The 16,200-nt window shown below is 42.3% G+C and overlaps 1 protein-coding gene across 1 annotated transcript in view; it reads left to right on the top strand.

Annotated features, from left to right (window-relative positions):
* LOC119655101 overlaps window positions 1-16,200 on the top strand; it is a 171,393-nt gene that overhangs the window by 117,645 nt on the left and 37,548 nt on the right. Inside the window, exon 2 of the mRNA XM_038060823.1 lies at window positions 1,391-1,622. Within this exon, the coding sequence (XP_037916751.1) occupies window positions 1,503-1,622 (120 nt within the window). The 5' untranslated portion in view covers window positions 1,391-1,502. The remainder of the gene's footprint in view (window positions 1-1,390; window positions 1,623-16,200) is intronic.

A 16,200-nucleotide genomic window follows, 5' to 3' on the forward strand; every position in this document is an offset into this window, starting at 1 on the left:
CCAGAAAGCTTTTGGGGATATTGAATTGGTGGACCTCGGCGCAAAACCGGAATGTCTAGAGTTCCTTATTAACTCAGGCCTAGACCGGGTACCGGTTGTTGCTCCCTTGATGATGCGGCCGAACGTTGCCGTGATGGTAAGAAGGCGCCGGACCGTTTGCTCATGTCTTTTGGAAAATTCGTGAAGCTTTATCTACCTCTAAAGGTTACTGTAATAAACTACATTTACTATATTATCTTCTTGTTAGAAACCAATACACAAAGCACCACACCGGTCAAAAGACACTGTTACGTCCACTTTGCTGCCTAACAGTCAAGTCTCGGTTTCCACGAGAGCTTCCTCCTCTTTCCTAATTTACTCCACTCTTTGAAGGTAACAGTTTTGCCAGAAAGGTGTCCCTTTCTTCTGCAAACCGTGTTGAAGGCCCATGACAGAGTAGTAAGTCTTAACTTGTGTTCTGCTGGCGAAAGACTGGGGACGTGGAACTCTCATCCCCTCTTTCTGTAATGATGATCCGAGGCCAGTGACCTTAATTTTTAGCTCGTTCACGCCCTTCCTTGAATTTCATGTACGAGGCAAACGAGCGTTTAGCAGTGTTTGATTTCGGAGCTATATGTTACAGTCAATTTTTGGAAAAAATCAACCGGTCTTTCCCCTGCTTGACTTAGAAATCTAATGAGGATACGCTACGCACAGGACGGGACAACCTATTGTCCAGCATCATGAAAGATCCTGATTAGCCGATCTGACAGCAGGGGATCATTGCGCGCCTTTTGGTGCAAAGTTTTTGGTAACATGGCGAAAAGGAAACGATCGAAAAATTACCTCTTTATTGTGTTTTCGAAACATTTCGACATCGAGGATGAGTAGGCCACCACTATGAGGCACAATTCCCAACAAACTTCTGTGTAGAATGCTGCATAATGCTAAGCATTGTTATAACATTAGATTTCGTATGATTTTGGATTCGCAATTTCACGCATCTGGGAGCGAACTGTGAACATGTGTATCTTATGATTCTTTACAAAAATCTCTTAAGTCGAATGTTCCAAATTTGTGTCGAACGCACTTTCAAAGGTTGCGAGTATTGTTAACCGCAAAAGACACCCCACTTTTTTATCCCTCCGCTCGCGGGAACCACAGCTGCCTAATCCCTGCTTTAGAAATTACGTGATCCTTATCCTTATTTTCTTTGCTTACATTCCATTTTAAAATGATTCAATTGTAGTATCTACAACATGATACATCATCTTTTCATGTTTCTTCTACCCCCAGAAAACCGCAACCCCACCACAGAATGATTTGACACAGACAAAACATACCATAAAGATACGAGCACTTAATCAAATTCTTCTCATATTGCATTCACCTGGATCTCTTCTACTTTCAGATTATTCGAGGAACATTCTGATCTTCTACAATTGTTCTCGAAATTCTACGACCTGAAGACAAAAGAACAGCAAGCGACGTCAGAAGATTTGGCCGAACATGCAAATAAAGTAATGGAAACGTTAGACGAAGGCATTAGAGGTCTAGACGACTTAGACACATTTTTCGAATATTTACATCAAATTGGTGCTTCCCATCGGAAAATTCCTGGATTTAAAAAGGAATATTTTTGGGTGAGTAGATTTCATATTTTACCTTAGTCGTTCCGAAATCCAATTTAATTTGATTGTGGCGAAGAGATTTTCTATGGCAATCTGTTCCCGCATCAAGGAGCAATGAAAGACGATGTATTCGTGCTCTGAGGAATAATAAATTTCAAACTCCTTTTATATGCTGTAATATGTTAGGCCCTGGAAGAAAGGGTTCAACTTGTTGGCAATGGAGACTCTCAGGGATAATTCCGTAATAAAATAAACAAATTGCGGAGAAGCGTCTACCAAGAAAGACATTATGAGAACAAGTAATGAATTTCAGGGCAACAAACCCGTGCCAGTAGAATGGGAGAAGTATATGCTGCCCACGTCCTTTTGTGCGACAAAGAACAGCTTGGGAAAATAAAAAGATGTCGTAATTTTAACGCTTTGTTCATAAAATCGTAATTTTTGGGATGATAAGATTTGAATCATATATTTTAAGGTTGTAATACGACTACAAGGTGGTCTACAAATTTAACAACCCTTAAGTATTCATGCTTAATCATAAGATCCTCCTTCTGTCTGATGTTCACTCTTTTTGAACTCTCCCCCTTTCTAATATTCATTTTTCTTCTTCCCCCGAAAGGGGCGGTTATCTTATGGTCGAAAGAGCACACTCCTTCCAGTAAGCAACTCATTCACGATTATGAGAAACTGCAGAGATGAAAGGAACACTCCACCAGGACACTGATTCAAATATCATCCAACGAAGATCCACCTCTTGTGGATTACATGAAAGCAACTGTAGCATAAGGATATAAACTGCTCCTCCAAACAGAAGCAACATTATCTTTGCCAATAATGACTTCAAAGGTAAAACCACTGTCCTTGCCGGTCTCCCCGTGGAACTCTCCTTGCAGCTCCTATAATCTCTGCAGAGTTGCTGTTTCCATTCATTCATAAATGCTGATAATCTAAGATCTTTTCCGATGAATGGAAAAGGGGCGATTGTTAAGATTCCGAAAAGGGACACATGTTTTTGAATGTGAAAATTGGGGGATATTTACGTATTTTCTGGTGCTTGTGTCAACGAGAGTCTCGACAACATGAACAAGAATGTATTTGAAAGCAGAAGGGGTATTCCGAAGCAGCTAAAATCTGTTGTGAAAGCTACATACGCACTGCGTCGAGATAGAGTTTCAAAGGAATTTAAAGTCGCTAGCGGAGTCGCCAATGTTTGCATCTTGTCATCGATATTTTTTCTTCCCGCTACTCCTGACATCTGTCGTACTAGCCTGGCTACAATGGACGAACTCTCTTTCATCAAATTCCTTAACTATGCTCATGACATATGTTTGCTTTCTCACCGAATCACGGACCTTGATCTAAAGGCTCTGGATTCGCAGTGGGAGGCAAATAGAGTCAGACTAAATGCAGATACCAATAAAACCAGTCTAACTGATCATCGTACTTTTCGATAACCCCATTGTGCGGTATAACCCACAATCCCAAGAGCACCGAGGGACGCCGTGAACCTGGACGGAGCTGAAGAAACCTGCCAGGAACCGCAAGCTATAACACGTAAGTGTAGTTGACGAGTTGTGCTCCACATGAAAGAGGTTCAACGTAAAACCACCGTGGAGAAAAGAATTCGGTCCCTAAGTAATGTTGTGAAATTTGATTTGTGGATTCCCTACAAGTTATTCCTCAGAAACAAGGAAGGCCGCCGAAAGGATTACGTTTCACAGCTCATGAGAAAAAATTCGAAGATTTTCTATCCTATTCGGTCACGAACGAAACAGGGCCATCGACATCAAGACCATATCTGATAAGTCTTACCGTGACAACTCTAGACTTCACCCTACTGCGATCTTTCAGAGAAAAATTTATTAGATTCGCGGCATTCCATCCAACCCCCATCCTTGCCTGATCTTGGCACTTTCGGTTTTCGCTATTCCACCCCCTGCATTATCATTTGAAAGGGGAGGATTTTTTAATGAAAACGCTATAAAAACCAGGCTTACAGACTTCATTGATGTAAGTCAAGGTCTAAGAATACACTGATAGTATTGACTGCTTGTCGTAGGAAGCGTCCAAAAGAGAGAGAAATATGTGATCTAGTAAGCTGCAAATTTCGAAAACATCCTGCTATAGGAACATCAACAACGTCCCGGATAGGAACCGACTTCACCGCCACAAGTCTATCGAAAACAGCTAGTGATTAATTTCTGGAATGTGCATACGCTGCTCGATAACGGCATCGACAGTCCCCAGAATGTTCGCTTACTCCAAATCGGGAGAAAAATCAAGCGATATAAGCTAGTCAGTTTGTAGGACTTTGGAGCGTACTTCTCTCCCTTTTGCGTACTGTGGAAAGCCAAGTGATAGCAGACGCGAAACCGTTGTCAGACCGTTACTAACCACTTTCTTGAACTGTGAGCCGGTTTCTGATAAATTTTTCACAGACTGCAGGATTCTAGTCTAGATTAAGGAGCATTAAGTGCTATGAATTTGCGGAGATTTCCGATTTAGTGAACAAGGCTGATTGATGATGAGTTTATACATATCTACCGACTTATCTTTGTTCGAGCATAGATCTTCCAATAAGTGCAGTCAGTTGTAGCCCAAACTGGCCAACACCGCTTAAAGAATTGAGGGTCGATTTAGGAGTTGTCTTCTGAATGTGTGCAACAAGAGAGGCGCTTATATCGACCCCGAGAGGGATCATCATCCAAAGGTCGCTTTCGTTCGTTTTCGTGTTGGGTCTGCTATTCCTCACAAGATTAGAGAGATACTGCTACTACTGAGATACTGCTGAGCAAAGAATCCCCTCGCGCTTCATTGGCCAACCAGCTTGAGGTTTCTACTGACTTCTTTTAGACCAGCTCTTCTTCTTCCTGGTCGCTCCTACCTACCGCCCTCCGGCTCACTCGTTTGGTTTGCCAATAGTTAGGCTTTTCAACTGATAATGTTCATTATATATAACATAGCACCGAGCTAACTTACCTCCGAAAGGCAACAGCTTTGCCCACGAAGAGTCCTTCCATGAGGTCTTCTATTCGAGTTCTTCTCATCCTGCTGACAAATAGATTTGTTAGATCAGGACCAGTTTCATCAATACGTACTTCAGATTGCCCTTGTTGGAAACGACAATCTCGTCTGTACGAACTCGCACCTTTCCTTCTTGCTACTATGCTTTTTTAATTTCAACCAGAGTCCAGTTATTGTGACTATTGCCTTTGGACTTCCCCGCACTCGCCGGTTAGGGAAACTCAAGATATCGGAAAGCATCATTGCAACAGCGAAAAAGAGTGAAACTGAAACAAGAAGTAATGGTCGCTACCCAGTCTCTTACAATGCAAGTTCCCCAACCAAAGAGCAGGAACTAAGAAAGAGGGGTCCATAGATATCCTTTAATCTTGACGAAGCGATCCAGGAGACAGGAGTAGACCAATCAAATACCTCTATTGTGACATCCAGTTTGGAAACAACCAACTTCCAACTCACTTCTTTATTAAAAATACAAATTAACAGATATAGGAAAATCCCACCAGTGTTACCGATGAATCGTCGAAAACCTGCGACCTTAAAAGAAAAAGTTTAGTATAGTGAGAGTATAGTATGACAACCGGGAAAATGTGGAAGGACCACCAACACGACCCATAGTCAGGATGTAAATGACCAATAGCTAAGAAACACCAACAACCAATCAACTTTTCATTGAAATCGTCGAAGAGCTGAAAAACCGATTGATCATGCCAATCTGTAAAGTAAAATTTACCGTGGTGATTATCCTTATACCACAACCTACGAGTGAGTTCACTTAAAATTAATCCTCACCGACTGATATTGCGGGAGGCACAGATTCTCTAAGTATCCTTTTCAATTTGTAAATCGACAAGTGCTCAATCAAGTCATCCAGTGGATTCATCTGCTCTAACACACACCTTACACAATGTTGACTGAGGTTAAACTTTGGTAAGATAACTGACGAGATCATATGTGCATATATGTAGATACTCGTATAATGGACCAGAATAGTCCTTTATAGCACCCTGGCACCGTCGTTTTCTCAAGGAAGAACTACGGGTTTCCACAGGAGAAGCGGGTGTTGCTCCTAGGCGGCACCTGATGACGAAAATTGTTCCAGATACACGAGTAACTGGTCGTTAGAAAACAAGATTTTTATTCAACACATTTCAAAGAAGCACGAATTACCAGTAGCCAGACGATTACCAATAACAGAGGACGGGGAATAGAGGACAATAGACAGAAGACAGAAAACAGCGGACAAAGGACAAAGGATAGAGAACAGAGGACAACGGACATAGGACAGAGAACAAAGGACAGCGACAATTGCGATTTCCCAATTTTACACCGGTATGGCCGAAAATTCTTCTGCCCACTAAGTGGATAATAATCGGTCTCAGTGTATCGGCCTGCACTGTAGAACCCACATTTCAAAACCTTGAAACACGACGAAGCACTCATTAGCAAAGAACACCTATTGGATACAAGAGCTTGTAGTCTGTTAAAAGCAAATATTTTAGCTTTAAGCTGTTTTTCACTGTTTCGAATTTCCTCGACAAAGCCGGTCTCCGAGCCTATCATAATGCCGAAGTATTCCACCAAATTCCATGCGATTCGTTGGGCACCTCAGATCACCACTGTCAATGATATAAGACGTTCCAGAGATCCGAACCAAGAATAAATCCATGAGCCGCAATGTTACATCCATTCTCCGTTGTCCTCTCTACGGTTCGTAGAGCAAGGCGCAGATCCTTATATAGACCCTCAATATCCACAAAAGTAACTTGAAGCGAACATTTTTCAACTGATAATGTTCATTATATATAACATAGCACGGAGCACGACTCGCATTTTAAGCACTTCCTGAATTGCATCTACAGCCTTTCTCCCGTTCATAAGCGAGGTCGGCTCGTCGTGATCGCTTTCGCCATTTAGCTCTATCGGATGCCTGATCTGAGTGCAATCTCGGGGCTTTTAAATCCCCATCTAGTGTATCAAGCCACGGTTGTTTCGGCCAGCCTTTTGGTCGCAAGTGAGTTCGCGTTAGCACGAATTGCGTGACCAGGCTATCGAAGACCCCTCTCTCACAATCTTTCCGCGATCGGTGCGACCCCATAACGGTCGTGAATATCCTCATTTCAAATATGATCAAAACGTGTCACGCCACTAATCCAACGCAACATCGTCTCCCTTACCGCAAGAGGCCGTACGTTGTCTTTTATAGTCGGTCAACACTCAGAACCATAAAGGACGACAGGACGGACGACATTGTGGTAAATTTTATATTTGAGACGTTCGTTGATATATCGATCACAAAGAACACCAGTTGTGGAAGGCCACTTCATCCAGGTTGCGTTAATGCGTGAATCAATTTCATAACGCAGTTCTCCATTGGCAGATAGCGTTGACCCGACGTATTTAAATGGCTCAGTTCTGGGCAGATCACTGCCGCTGACAGTGAATGTGCCTGTTTCATGAAGATCGGTCGTCAAAAATTCAGTTTTGTTTAGATTCAATAAGCAGTTCGAACCGCTTCCATGCTATGTCCAACATCCTGCTGGGACGATGCGTTGGCGCTTGCCACCTTTGACAAGAAAAACATCCACTTCCAAATGTGCATTGAACACCCTTCTTCCCCAAAACCAACTTATGCCTGAGTTTGAGCTTCAGCATTTATCACTGAATACGATTTGACCCTGGCGTGTTTTTATCCCTCGTCGACAAGACTACTTTTTCCAGTTCCTTTTCAATAAAGAGTGAGCAGCTTGTTAGACGTCCCAAATTCTTTTTCGTAGTCCGCAAATGATCCATTCAGGCTATATTTCCACCTATCAAAAGTTGTTTGATTATGTTCCTGGTCAAACTTGCTATAGTCAGCTTTTGGCTTTCTAAGTGGATATGAAAGGGGTTCTTGCCTTGAGATTGGTTAAAACTCGACAGTACCGTCTAATGGCTTCCTATACATCTCCCTTAGTCACGAGATAACCCATACCTCATTTGAAGAAAGGATGTGGGTTTGAGACTGGGAACAACAGTTTTAATCACGGGGATGCTCTGGACTGCCTCACAGAATGTAGTCTTCATGTCAATCCTGGACCGAAGTTCGGACACCAAATCGGTTCGAGTTTACCCAACATATTTTGTGTCTATCACATCATCTTTTAATTTGGAGCTGCAATGGATGTCCTAGTAATGATTAGAATAATAAAGTTAGTAGTTCCTTACTAAGTTTGTGTCCTACAATTCTCATCTACTCGCCAGCACTCCTTGTAGAACAGCATTTCCTAGTGACAGCAGAGTGAAACCTCCTATCTGCTATCAGGGATGCTGCCCTGGAAGCCATCCAGGCAGGAGGTAGCACCATAAATGCCGCAAATACTTACGCACTACAGCTTTAAAACTAAAAGTACCATGTTGTACGGAAATTTCTCTGCCCTTCAGCAACAAACCCAGAAAGTGAGTGATTCAGCAGCAACTCCAATAAAGTCTGATGAAGGCTCAACTGAAAACAAAGAAAGAATCCGAGAAAAACAGAAAATAATTAACTCTGTAGGAAATTGAATCTTCTCCTTGAAGCCATTTTCCTCTTAGAAATTACTTGCCATTAGTAGCGTAAATATTGGAAGAGGCAAATCCAATGCCGAGTCCTCAGCAAGACTCAGACAAGTCTTCTATACTCCGGAACAAAAGTAGCCTTGAAAAAATATCCGACAACATGCATGAAAGGATCCTAATTTCTGCTTTGTTCATTGACCAAAATCTGATACATAGGCCTCAGCTTTCGTAATTAAGCTGCTTCAGAAAAAATGAATTGAGAAATCGTATCTTTAATGATTGCCCTCTTGAAAGCAGTTTTTGTGGACTTTCCCTCCACTCACAATTTCTTTGGAAAGGATCCCTTTAACCCTATTATAAGTCAATTTGTATTCCACGCCCGTTTATCAGCATTTCAGTCTGGCGAGAGACTCTCTTTGACTTCCTCCTTTTCCAAGTCGAAAGATATTAGATCCCTGGAGAGTAGATAGCATAATGTAGATATACGTATGTATTCATTACACTTTGGAACGTGAATATGTTTTACACTAGCAGGAGTCACTCACGAATTGAATGGGTGTGTGTTCTACATGGGCTCCAGGAAATGTAATTTTCTATTAAAAAGTAAAAATCCTAAGGGAAACAAAGCTTTTAATTAAGGAGGCCCCAGGGAGGATGCTTGAATAGAATGAAATTTATTAGAAATGAAATGAAATCGATAAGTTGAGTTTAATGGAATCGCTGTTCATTGTTGAGGTTGGTTGTTAGAATTGATTGTACGTATATAGTTTTGCCGTTCCATGTGGACGTAGTCCTTCATTCTGATGAAACTACATTCATTTGTTGGCTGGATCTAAAACTGGGACAGCTTCTAATAGATTTAATTGTCGCGAGGAAAACATAGAAATACATAAACACTTAAAATAGGCTGCATACGCCTTCTCTCAAGTGTCGGATTTTGTCTAATTATTTGTATCGACTAATTAAAAGCGAAAAAATTGTTAGCTTGAACCTAGAACCTATTTCCAAAGCAAATGGGAATGTTCTTCCTCATCAGTGGCATTGAAAAAAAACACGACAATCAGTCTAGAGGAAAACATCCCTAACTTAGAAATGAGGGGATTATCCACAGAAAATGGCCCCGAAATTCGGAACCACAAAGAAAGGGTAAATGCATTTACAAAAGGGATACGGATACTTTTACCATCTAATGGCAAAAATACTGAGGAGGGTCCGAGTTGGAACTCAAAAGAACGAAATTGAAATTTCAATAACCAAAAAGTAAAAAGTTCGACAAAATTCTAATTGGAATTATATGGGCAATAAAAAACCCAACGCTAACCTAAATTAGGGTCAACAGGATATTTACACTTATGAAGACGAAGCGGGTCTAAGTAGCAGTGGAAGTTGCATACTTTAAGAAAGTGCAAAAGATGCATTGCTGTCTATGCCATATAATGGAATCCACTATCCTAGAATGGCCGACAAGTCAGTCGCCCATGAAGCACATGGCGCAAAACAGTAGAAGGGGACAACACGTCACAGTGTGCACCAGTTTGCATCATATGACACTCTAATAACATCTATTAGTTTCTCGGGAGTATCCCTCCTGCATAGAACATTCCAAATACATTCCCTGTTCACGCTGTCGAAAGTCTTCTGGAAATCCATGAAAACCAGATGAAGAGGAGATCTGAACTCCGCGTTGCGTGTTAATATGGTCCACTGACAACGATCCATAGTGAAAACCAGCTTATCCTCTGTCAATCAAGCTTTCAAGGCTTTTATAGCTTTCCAGGATAATTTTAGCTATTATCTGGCTATTTTTCTCCAAAGCTGGAAATCTGGCAAAGGCACTGATACATTTGTTCCAGCGTGTGGGATTTTTACCCACTAAAACCAGCCTCTAAATCCTGTCCTGCAAAGTATAACATCACAAGCTGGACGTGGCATTTTCAGCTAAGTCAGTAACCAGTTCTTCTTTTTCTTCGGCCTTTGTCTCCTTCACAAACGAGGTCGACTAAGCCAGTAATCAGTTGATGACGACAATAACAACTGGTTACTGGCTTAGCCGACCCCGCTTGGAAAAGGAACAAAGGCTGAAATAAAGGAAGAACTGGTTACTGGCTTAGCTGAAAATGCAATGCATGCACATACACCGTTTGGATAGGGTTGGCTTAATGTTAGGTAGTCTGAGAGAGCAGGTCTTGAGCGATCACCTCATTTAGTGCCTCTTTGAACTGCAATTTGTTCCATAGGACTCTATCACCATTTCCTTGATTGCTTAGTGCACGTTGCGCTTGTCTTTAGTAAATTCCGACAGCTCAACAATTGTGGCTTGAAGTAAAATGAAGGGTGACTCTTCCATGTCGAAAATCCAGAATAACCACCATTCTTGTTTCCGTACATTGGTCACGTTTACGGAGCTCCTTTCTTCCAAGCATCTCACCACCTTCGGTATTGAAGGAGTCTCATAATCATTGAGCTCCTTCTAAGTTCTCAATCTTAAGGAGCCTTCTGTGGCCGATGCCGTCATTACTACGACTCTTGACGTCCACCATTCTCCCCTGCGCACATCCTTATACGATCCTTCGTGGGCGTTCTAAGGAATGATATGCTCGATTTACACAGCTCCTTGTCTAAGCAGCTTGTAGCATTAGATGTCACTATAGCAACACTGTACACCACCAAGCCATTGTAGTCGAGAGACATCGAGAACCAGGAGCCTGCCTAACCACTCCCAAAAGCCGCCAGTACGGGGTATCAGTTCGATGAGCGAAAAAAATGGCCTGAGATTTACCACGGTACCGAGCACAAGTGGATCACATTTGCTGCTACTTAAAACAGCAATAATAAGTTTATACCTTCACCCTGCGCCGAAGAAGTGGAAAGTTGTTCCCAAAATATTGGTGTATGCAGAATAAAATGTAACTGCCTAACGACGAAACGGGGTGTCCAATTATATTTACTTTCACTAGAAGCACCAAAAAACACGTGAAAGAACCTTCAGTTCCATACGTTCGTCGAGCCCAAGACGGCTGAATCTCGAAAGCGTACCCTGTTGAATTTGATGAATCAAGGCCCTGCACACCTGCGAATAGATTATCTCGCTTGAAACCGATGTCAGTGCCTCTTTTATTTCGCGCATGCAGAAGACAACTCCTAAATACATTACTGATCGTGATGTGGCCACTCTGATTAGATACCTGCGGGTCAGTTAAAACCGAACTGACTTTATGACGAACTCTGTGCTCCAACAGTGCCTCACCGTAATTCCCCATTACATATCCGAGGAAGGTGCCGCAAAAGCCTACAGTGGTGTTCAGATCAAAGATCATAAATATATTGTCCCCTTTGGGAATTCTTTGTTCCCTCATTCCAAAACAGAATCTTGCAGCTAATCCTTATGTCTGATGCTGGTTCCCAAACCCCCTCCTCCTTTTTTAAAAGGACCAGTTTCAGTTTTGACCAGTTTCAGGGCTTAAATCTTTAGTCCAAGGCCTATCTTATCACCAGTTGCAGAATTTAATAGTTCCCTTTCATCTACTTCTGTTATTTTCTCAGGGTTCGCTGGGGCTGTTGGAACGTTCATATTTTACCAGGATAGATTTTAGATAATATCATACAAGAGCGGACGACAAATCTTCAGCAAGGGACGTTTGCCTTCTGTTTTCGATAGAACCGCCATATAGGCGGCGTTCAAAAGATCAAAGTCGCACTTCTTGCATTGCTTTTTGCGTCCTTATACTGTACTCGTATTCTGGCGGACGTTTGCTTCAGGCCCGGCAAAATTGATCTATTTCCGCAATACTTCAGAAATTTTCCTGATACGATGCAACGTGGTATAGATGTGTTGTATGCATATCGCATTGTTGTGAAACTTTTTAGCATCTGTTTCGTGACAGTCTTCTTTCCTGTTTGAATTTGAATTTCGGTAAACATTTTACCATCGCACTTTCCACTTGCCTATCCTTTGTCTACTTCTCTCTTGCTTTGCTTCGGGGTCGTGCTCCGTTTCGAAAATTATCGCTTAGTATATAGTCCTCACGAACACACCTGTCCAACTAAAGCTCCGGCCTACAATCTTCCCTCAGGTAAATTGATTTTCTAGACCCCTTTTTGTCTTCTATATGGCCTGGTTTCGACAGGTCCAATTTCGCAACTTTGGTACTATTATCTGTTGTCCAAATTCTACTGGGTTTTTCCACTGAATAGGAATATCTATTTCATGCTAATAGATGCTCTTAAAAAGAATGTACTAGGCCACTTGACAGTAACTTAAGTTTAGCCGCCTACCTATCGCTGTGTAACAGTGCCCAACAGAGTAATCCGCCTTTCTACATGTTTAGAACAGCCTGAATTTATTTTATGCGTTGGTGCATTTTCTCACTGTGTGCCGAAAACTACATACTATACATTTAAAGCCCCTCTTCAGCGGTATAAGCTCGAGTAGTCGACTAATAATCTAGCCGATCCATACCTTGCCTATTGAAATAACTCGCAGCTTCGATGGGTAGGCCTTTAATTTCGGTCTATGTACGTACGTGTACCTTTCTAGTATACTTTTGTACAGTTTACCCTCCTAGCTGTGACTTCATCGAAATATTTTTCGAGGATGTCTTGCTCTGGGCTACCTGACCTTCCTTTTGGCAGAAGGTGAAGGCAGTATTTATACCTAAGTCTGGGAAAGATGACTATTCAAATCCCAAGAACTTCCGGCAAATCAACTTAACATCATTTTCACTGAAATGTCTGAAGAGACTAGTAGAGCGTCACATTCACGCGAAGGCGCTAAATTCGCACCCACTAAATGAAAACCAACATGCTTACCAATGTGGAATGTCCTGTGAGTCTGCTCTTCAGTCTTTCGCTTCAAAGATAGAGGACGTAATTCTGAAAGGCGTTCGTGGACATTGAAGAGACTTTTGACTGTGGGCCCTTCCAAAAACTGTGCTACCGCCAGGGAGCACTTACTGAATGGTCTTTGCCTTCCAGAAATGAGGGGCACAACCCTTCAACAACGGAAGAAGTGAAATATCTAGGAGTTATTCTAGACAAGAAGCCTCTTTGGAACAAACATGTAGAGATAAAGATGAAACGAGCTCTCGCAGCTTATGGGCTGTGTACGCGGAGCTTTCTCTCGACATGGGGACTTAGGCCTCAGGTAGTAATGTGCATATATGTTGCTATCATCAGGCCAATGTTCGCCTATGCATCCGTAGTGTGGTGGGTCAAGGTGAAACAAAAGAGTTTCCGCTGTAAACTCGCCACACTGCAAAGAGTTGTGTGTCTGGGTATCGTCCGTGCCATGAGCACGACATCCGGCGAATACATTACTCAATTTGCAGCCATTGAATTGTTTATTCAGAGCGCTGCAATGAAAGCAGCCCATAGACTAATTCGATTAGATCTATGGGACAACAATGGACGTGGAAAGCACAGAGCATTGGAAGAGTCGTTGGAAGAACTGAATTCAGTTTTCGCAATGCTTTCCGATTCTCGGATCCCCATAAATCTGTTTGGTAGAAGATATGAAGTTATCTTGAAACGAGTAGAAAACTGGGACGAACCAAAAGAATGCGTGTCCAGATATACTGACATCTTCTACAGCGATGGCTCAACAACAGAAAAGAGTTCTGGAGCAGGAGTCTACCTCTCGAGTAAAAACGGGAAGTGCGCTTTTCCCTTGGGACAACATACAACGGTCTTTCAGGCTGAAGTATATGCGATCCTAAGGGCGGCAATTTGGATGATTGACGAGCGGTTAAAGGGCAAACCCATCGCAAACTGTAGCGATAATCAAGCTGCATTGAGGGCAATGAGTAGCACTTTAATCACTTCAAAAATCGTTCAGGAATGTAGAAATCGATTAAACTCTGTTTCTAGATTCAATACGATCGAATTACTCTGAGCACGCGGTCATTGTCACGCAGAGAGAAATGAAATCTCGGATGCTTTAGCAAAAGAGGGTTCAATTTCTGCCATGCCCGGACCGGAACCAGCAATTATTGTGTCAGGAGCATTGGCTGATGCTGCTATCAAAAACTGGGAATAAGCATCCCATCATGACAGGAGGCTGAACCTTAATACTGCTAGACACACCAAACTTTTCCTGTCATAACTAAACAAACATGCTGCAAAGTTAATCCTGTCGAGAAGTAGGAAGACTTGCAGAAGTATTGTGGGCATTCTGACTGGCCATAATTCACTAGCTGGGCATCTGTTCAGAATGGGAATTCTCCAAGATGATACGTGTCCATCCCATAATGAGAAAGGGGAATCCACGGAGCATTTTCTATATGAGTGCCCCGCCTGATGTGCTCCAACTGCAGCAAATAGCATCACATTTACTAACGGAAATCCTGCGATACATAAACAAATCCAGTATATTCCATTAGACGAGGTAATCGAGTCCAATGGACCACTAAGGTGTACGTGCTTAGAGCTTTTGTCTCTCCCCACCTCAAACATACACACATACATAAAACAAACTTACATACGTGGAAATTCAAAAGACCATCCTACGTGGCTGAAGACGACCGCGTCCGCACCAGATCCTGAGAAATAAACAAAAAGCGAGTTCACGTGAGCCTACTAAAATAACATCACGCGAGCTAAGCTGGAATGAAAATAAAAAAATAACGGCTCGAGCGCGCGCCGTAAAACCCCTGACGCGAGCGCTGCGATTGGAAAGGAGTATCCACGACAGATCGCGTCCACCTTCGATGTTTCCCCTGCCTCAGATGTATTGTGATGCGCAGCCTTTGAGGTTCCCACCTCGTCTTGACATGCTCAGGCCAATACATTGGAGAATGCCCCTTCGTGGAAAGGGTTTTGGGGGACTAGAGAGGAGGAAAGAGAAACGAAGTCTTCAAATAAAAAAGCATTACCTGACATAATAATAATAATAATCGTTGGCACAGCAATCCATATTGGATCGGGGCCTTGAAGTGTGTTAGAGCACTTCATTCAAGACGTAGCGTAACGGTACACTACATGATTACGGTACCCTGTAGGAGGCAATGTGGTCAACTCATTCTCTTTTTAGTCAAGTTTTTCTTATTTCTTTGAAATTCAAGCCCGGTATTTATTTAGATGGAAATTAACTATCGTTCTTTTAGCACAGGCTAGCAACTCAATTTGTTAAGGTCCTGAGAGGGTTTACAAGGCTCCTACAAACAACATCCGACCCTTTTCAAGGCACCAAAAGAAATCCTACGAAAGACAGAAACGCTTCCGCCAGAGTTTGCTCTTCGCGCTCTTGCATCTGCGGCCACCAAGAGCCTTCCACTCTCAAAAGTCCCTCCAACTCCCTTCAACAGGACACAGCCGAGCCTTGATCCTTTTTCACCTTTTACTCAAATCCATAACGAAACTCCCTAGCCGACCTCCTCCACTTAGCTTCACGCACTCCATTTTTTTGCAATGCGTCCATGATCCAAGGCCAAAATATCAGCTATTGTAGTTGTTTCATCAATAACTCCCGTTAAATAACCAATCCGGAATCTGAAAGCGGAATACGGTGCTGACTAGTTATCAACAATAGAATACAAATACTACTCACGGCATTTTTTCCAATCATATCCATACGCCGCTGCATTTTTCATAATTTTTTTTAATCAATTGGGCCCGTTTCTATGATGTAATTCCATAACATTTTATGATTATTGGCTTTGTTAGTTAATTTTAGATTTTCTATTCAAAGTCCATAGCAAAATAACGAGCACTCCCTGTCAACTACCAAAAAAGAATCTCCCTTCTAATTCCCACGGAATCCGATGAACTAAACCACTTCTCTTTCAGCTATCGCTCCCATACATTTTTCAACCCAAAAAAGATCTGCCGTCCAGCTATTACGCCGTTTATCCGTCAGCCGGTCTCGTTAATCTTCATTCCCTGTACATAGCCTTGAACACATACTCTGTTGCTTTGACACATACTCTGTTGTGCTGTAGTATGCGGTATATCATTCCTCCCAACGACGATCAATCGCCTGCCTGCACCCAATAATGTGCAATATAGTCAACGAACAATTGGCCCGGTCCATTTGTGC

The sequence above is a fragment of the Hermetia illucens genome, chromosome 4 (genome assembly GCF_905115235.1).
Source record: "Hermetia illucens chromosome 4, iHerIll2.2.curated.20191125, whole genome shotgun sequence".
NCBI classification, from domain to species: domain Eukaryota; kingdom Metazoa; phylum Arthropoda; class Insecta; order Diptera; family Stratiomyidae; genus Hermetia; species Hermetia illucens.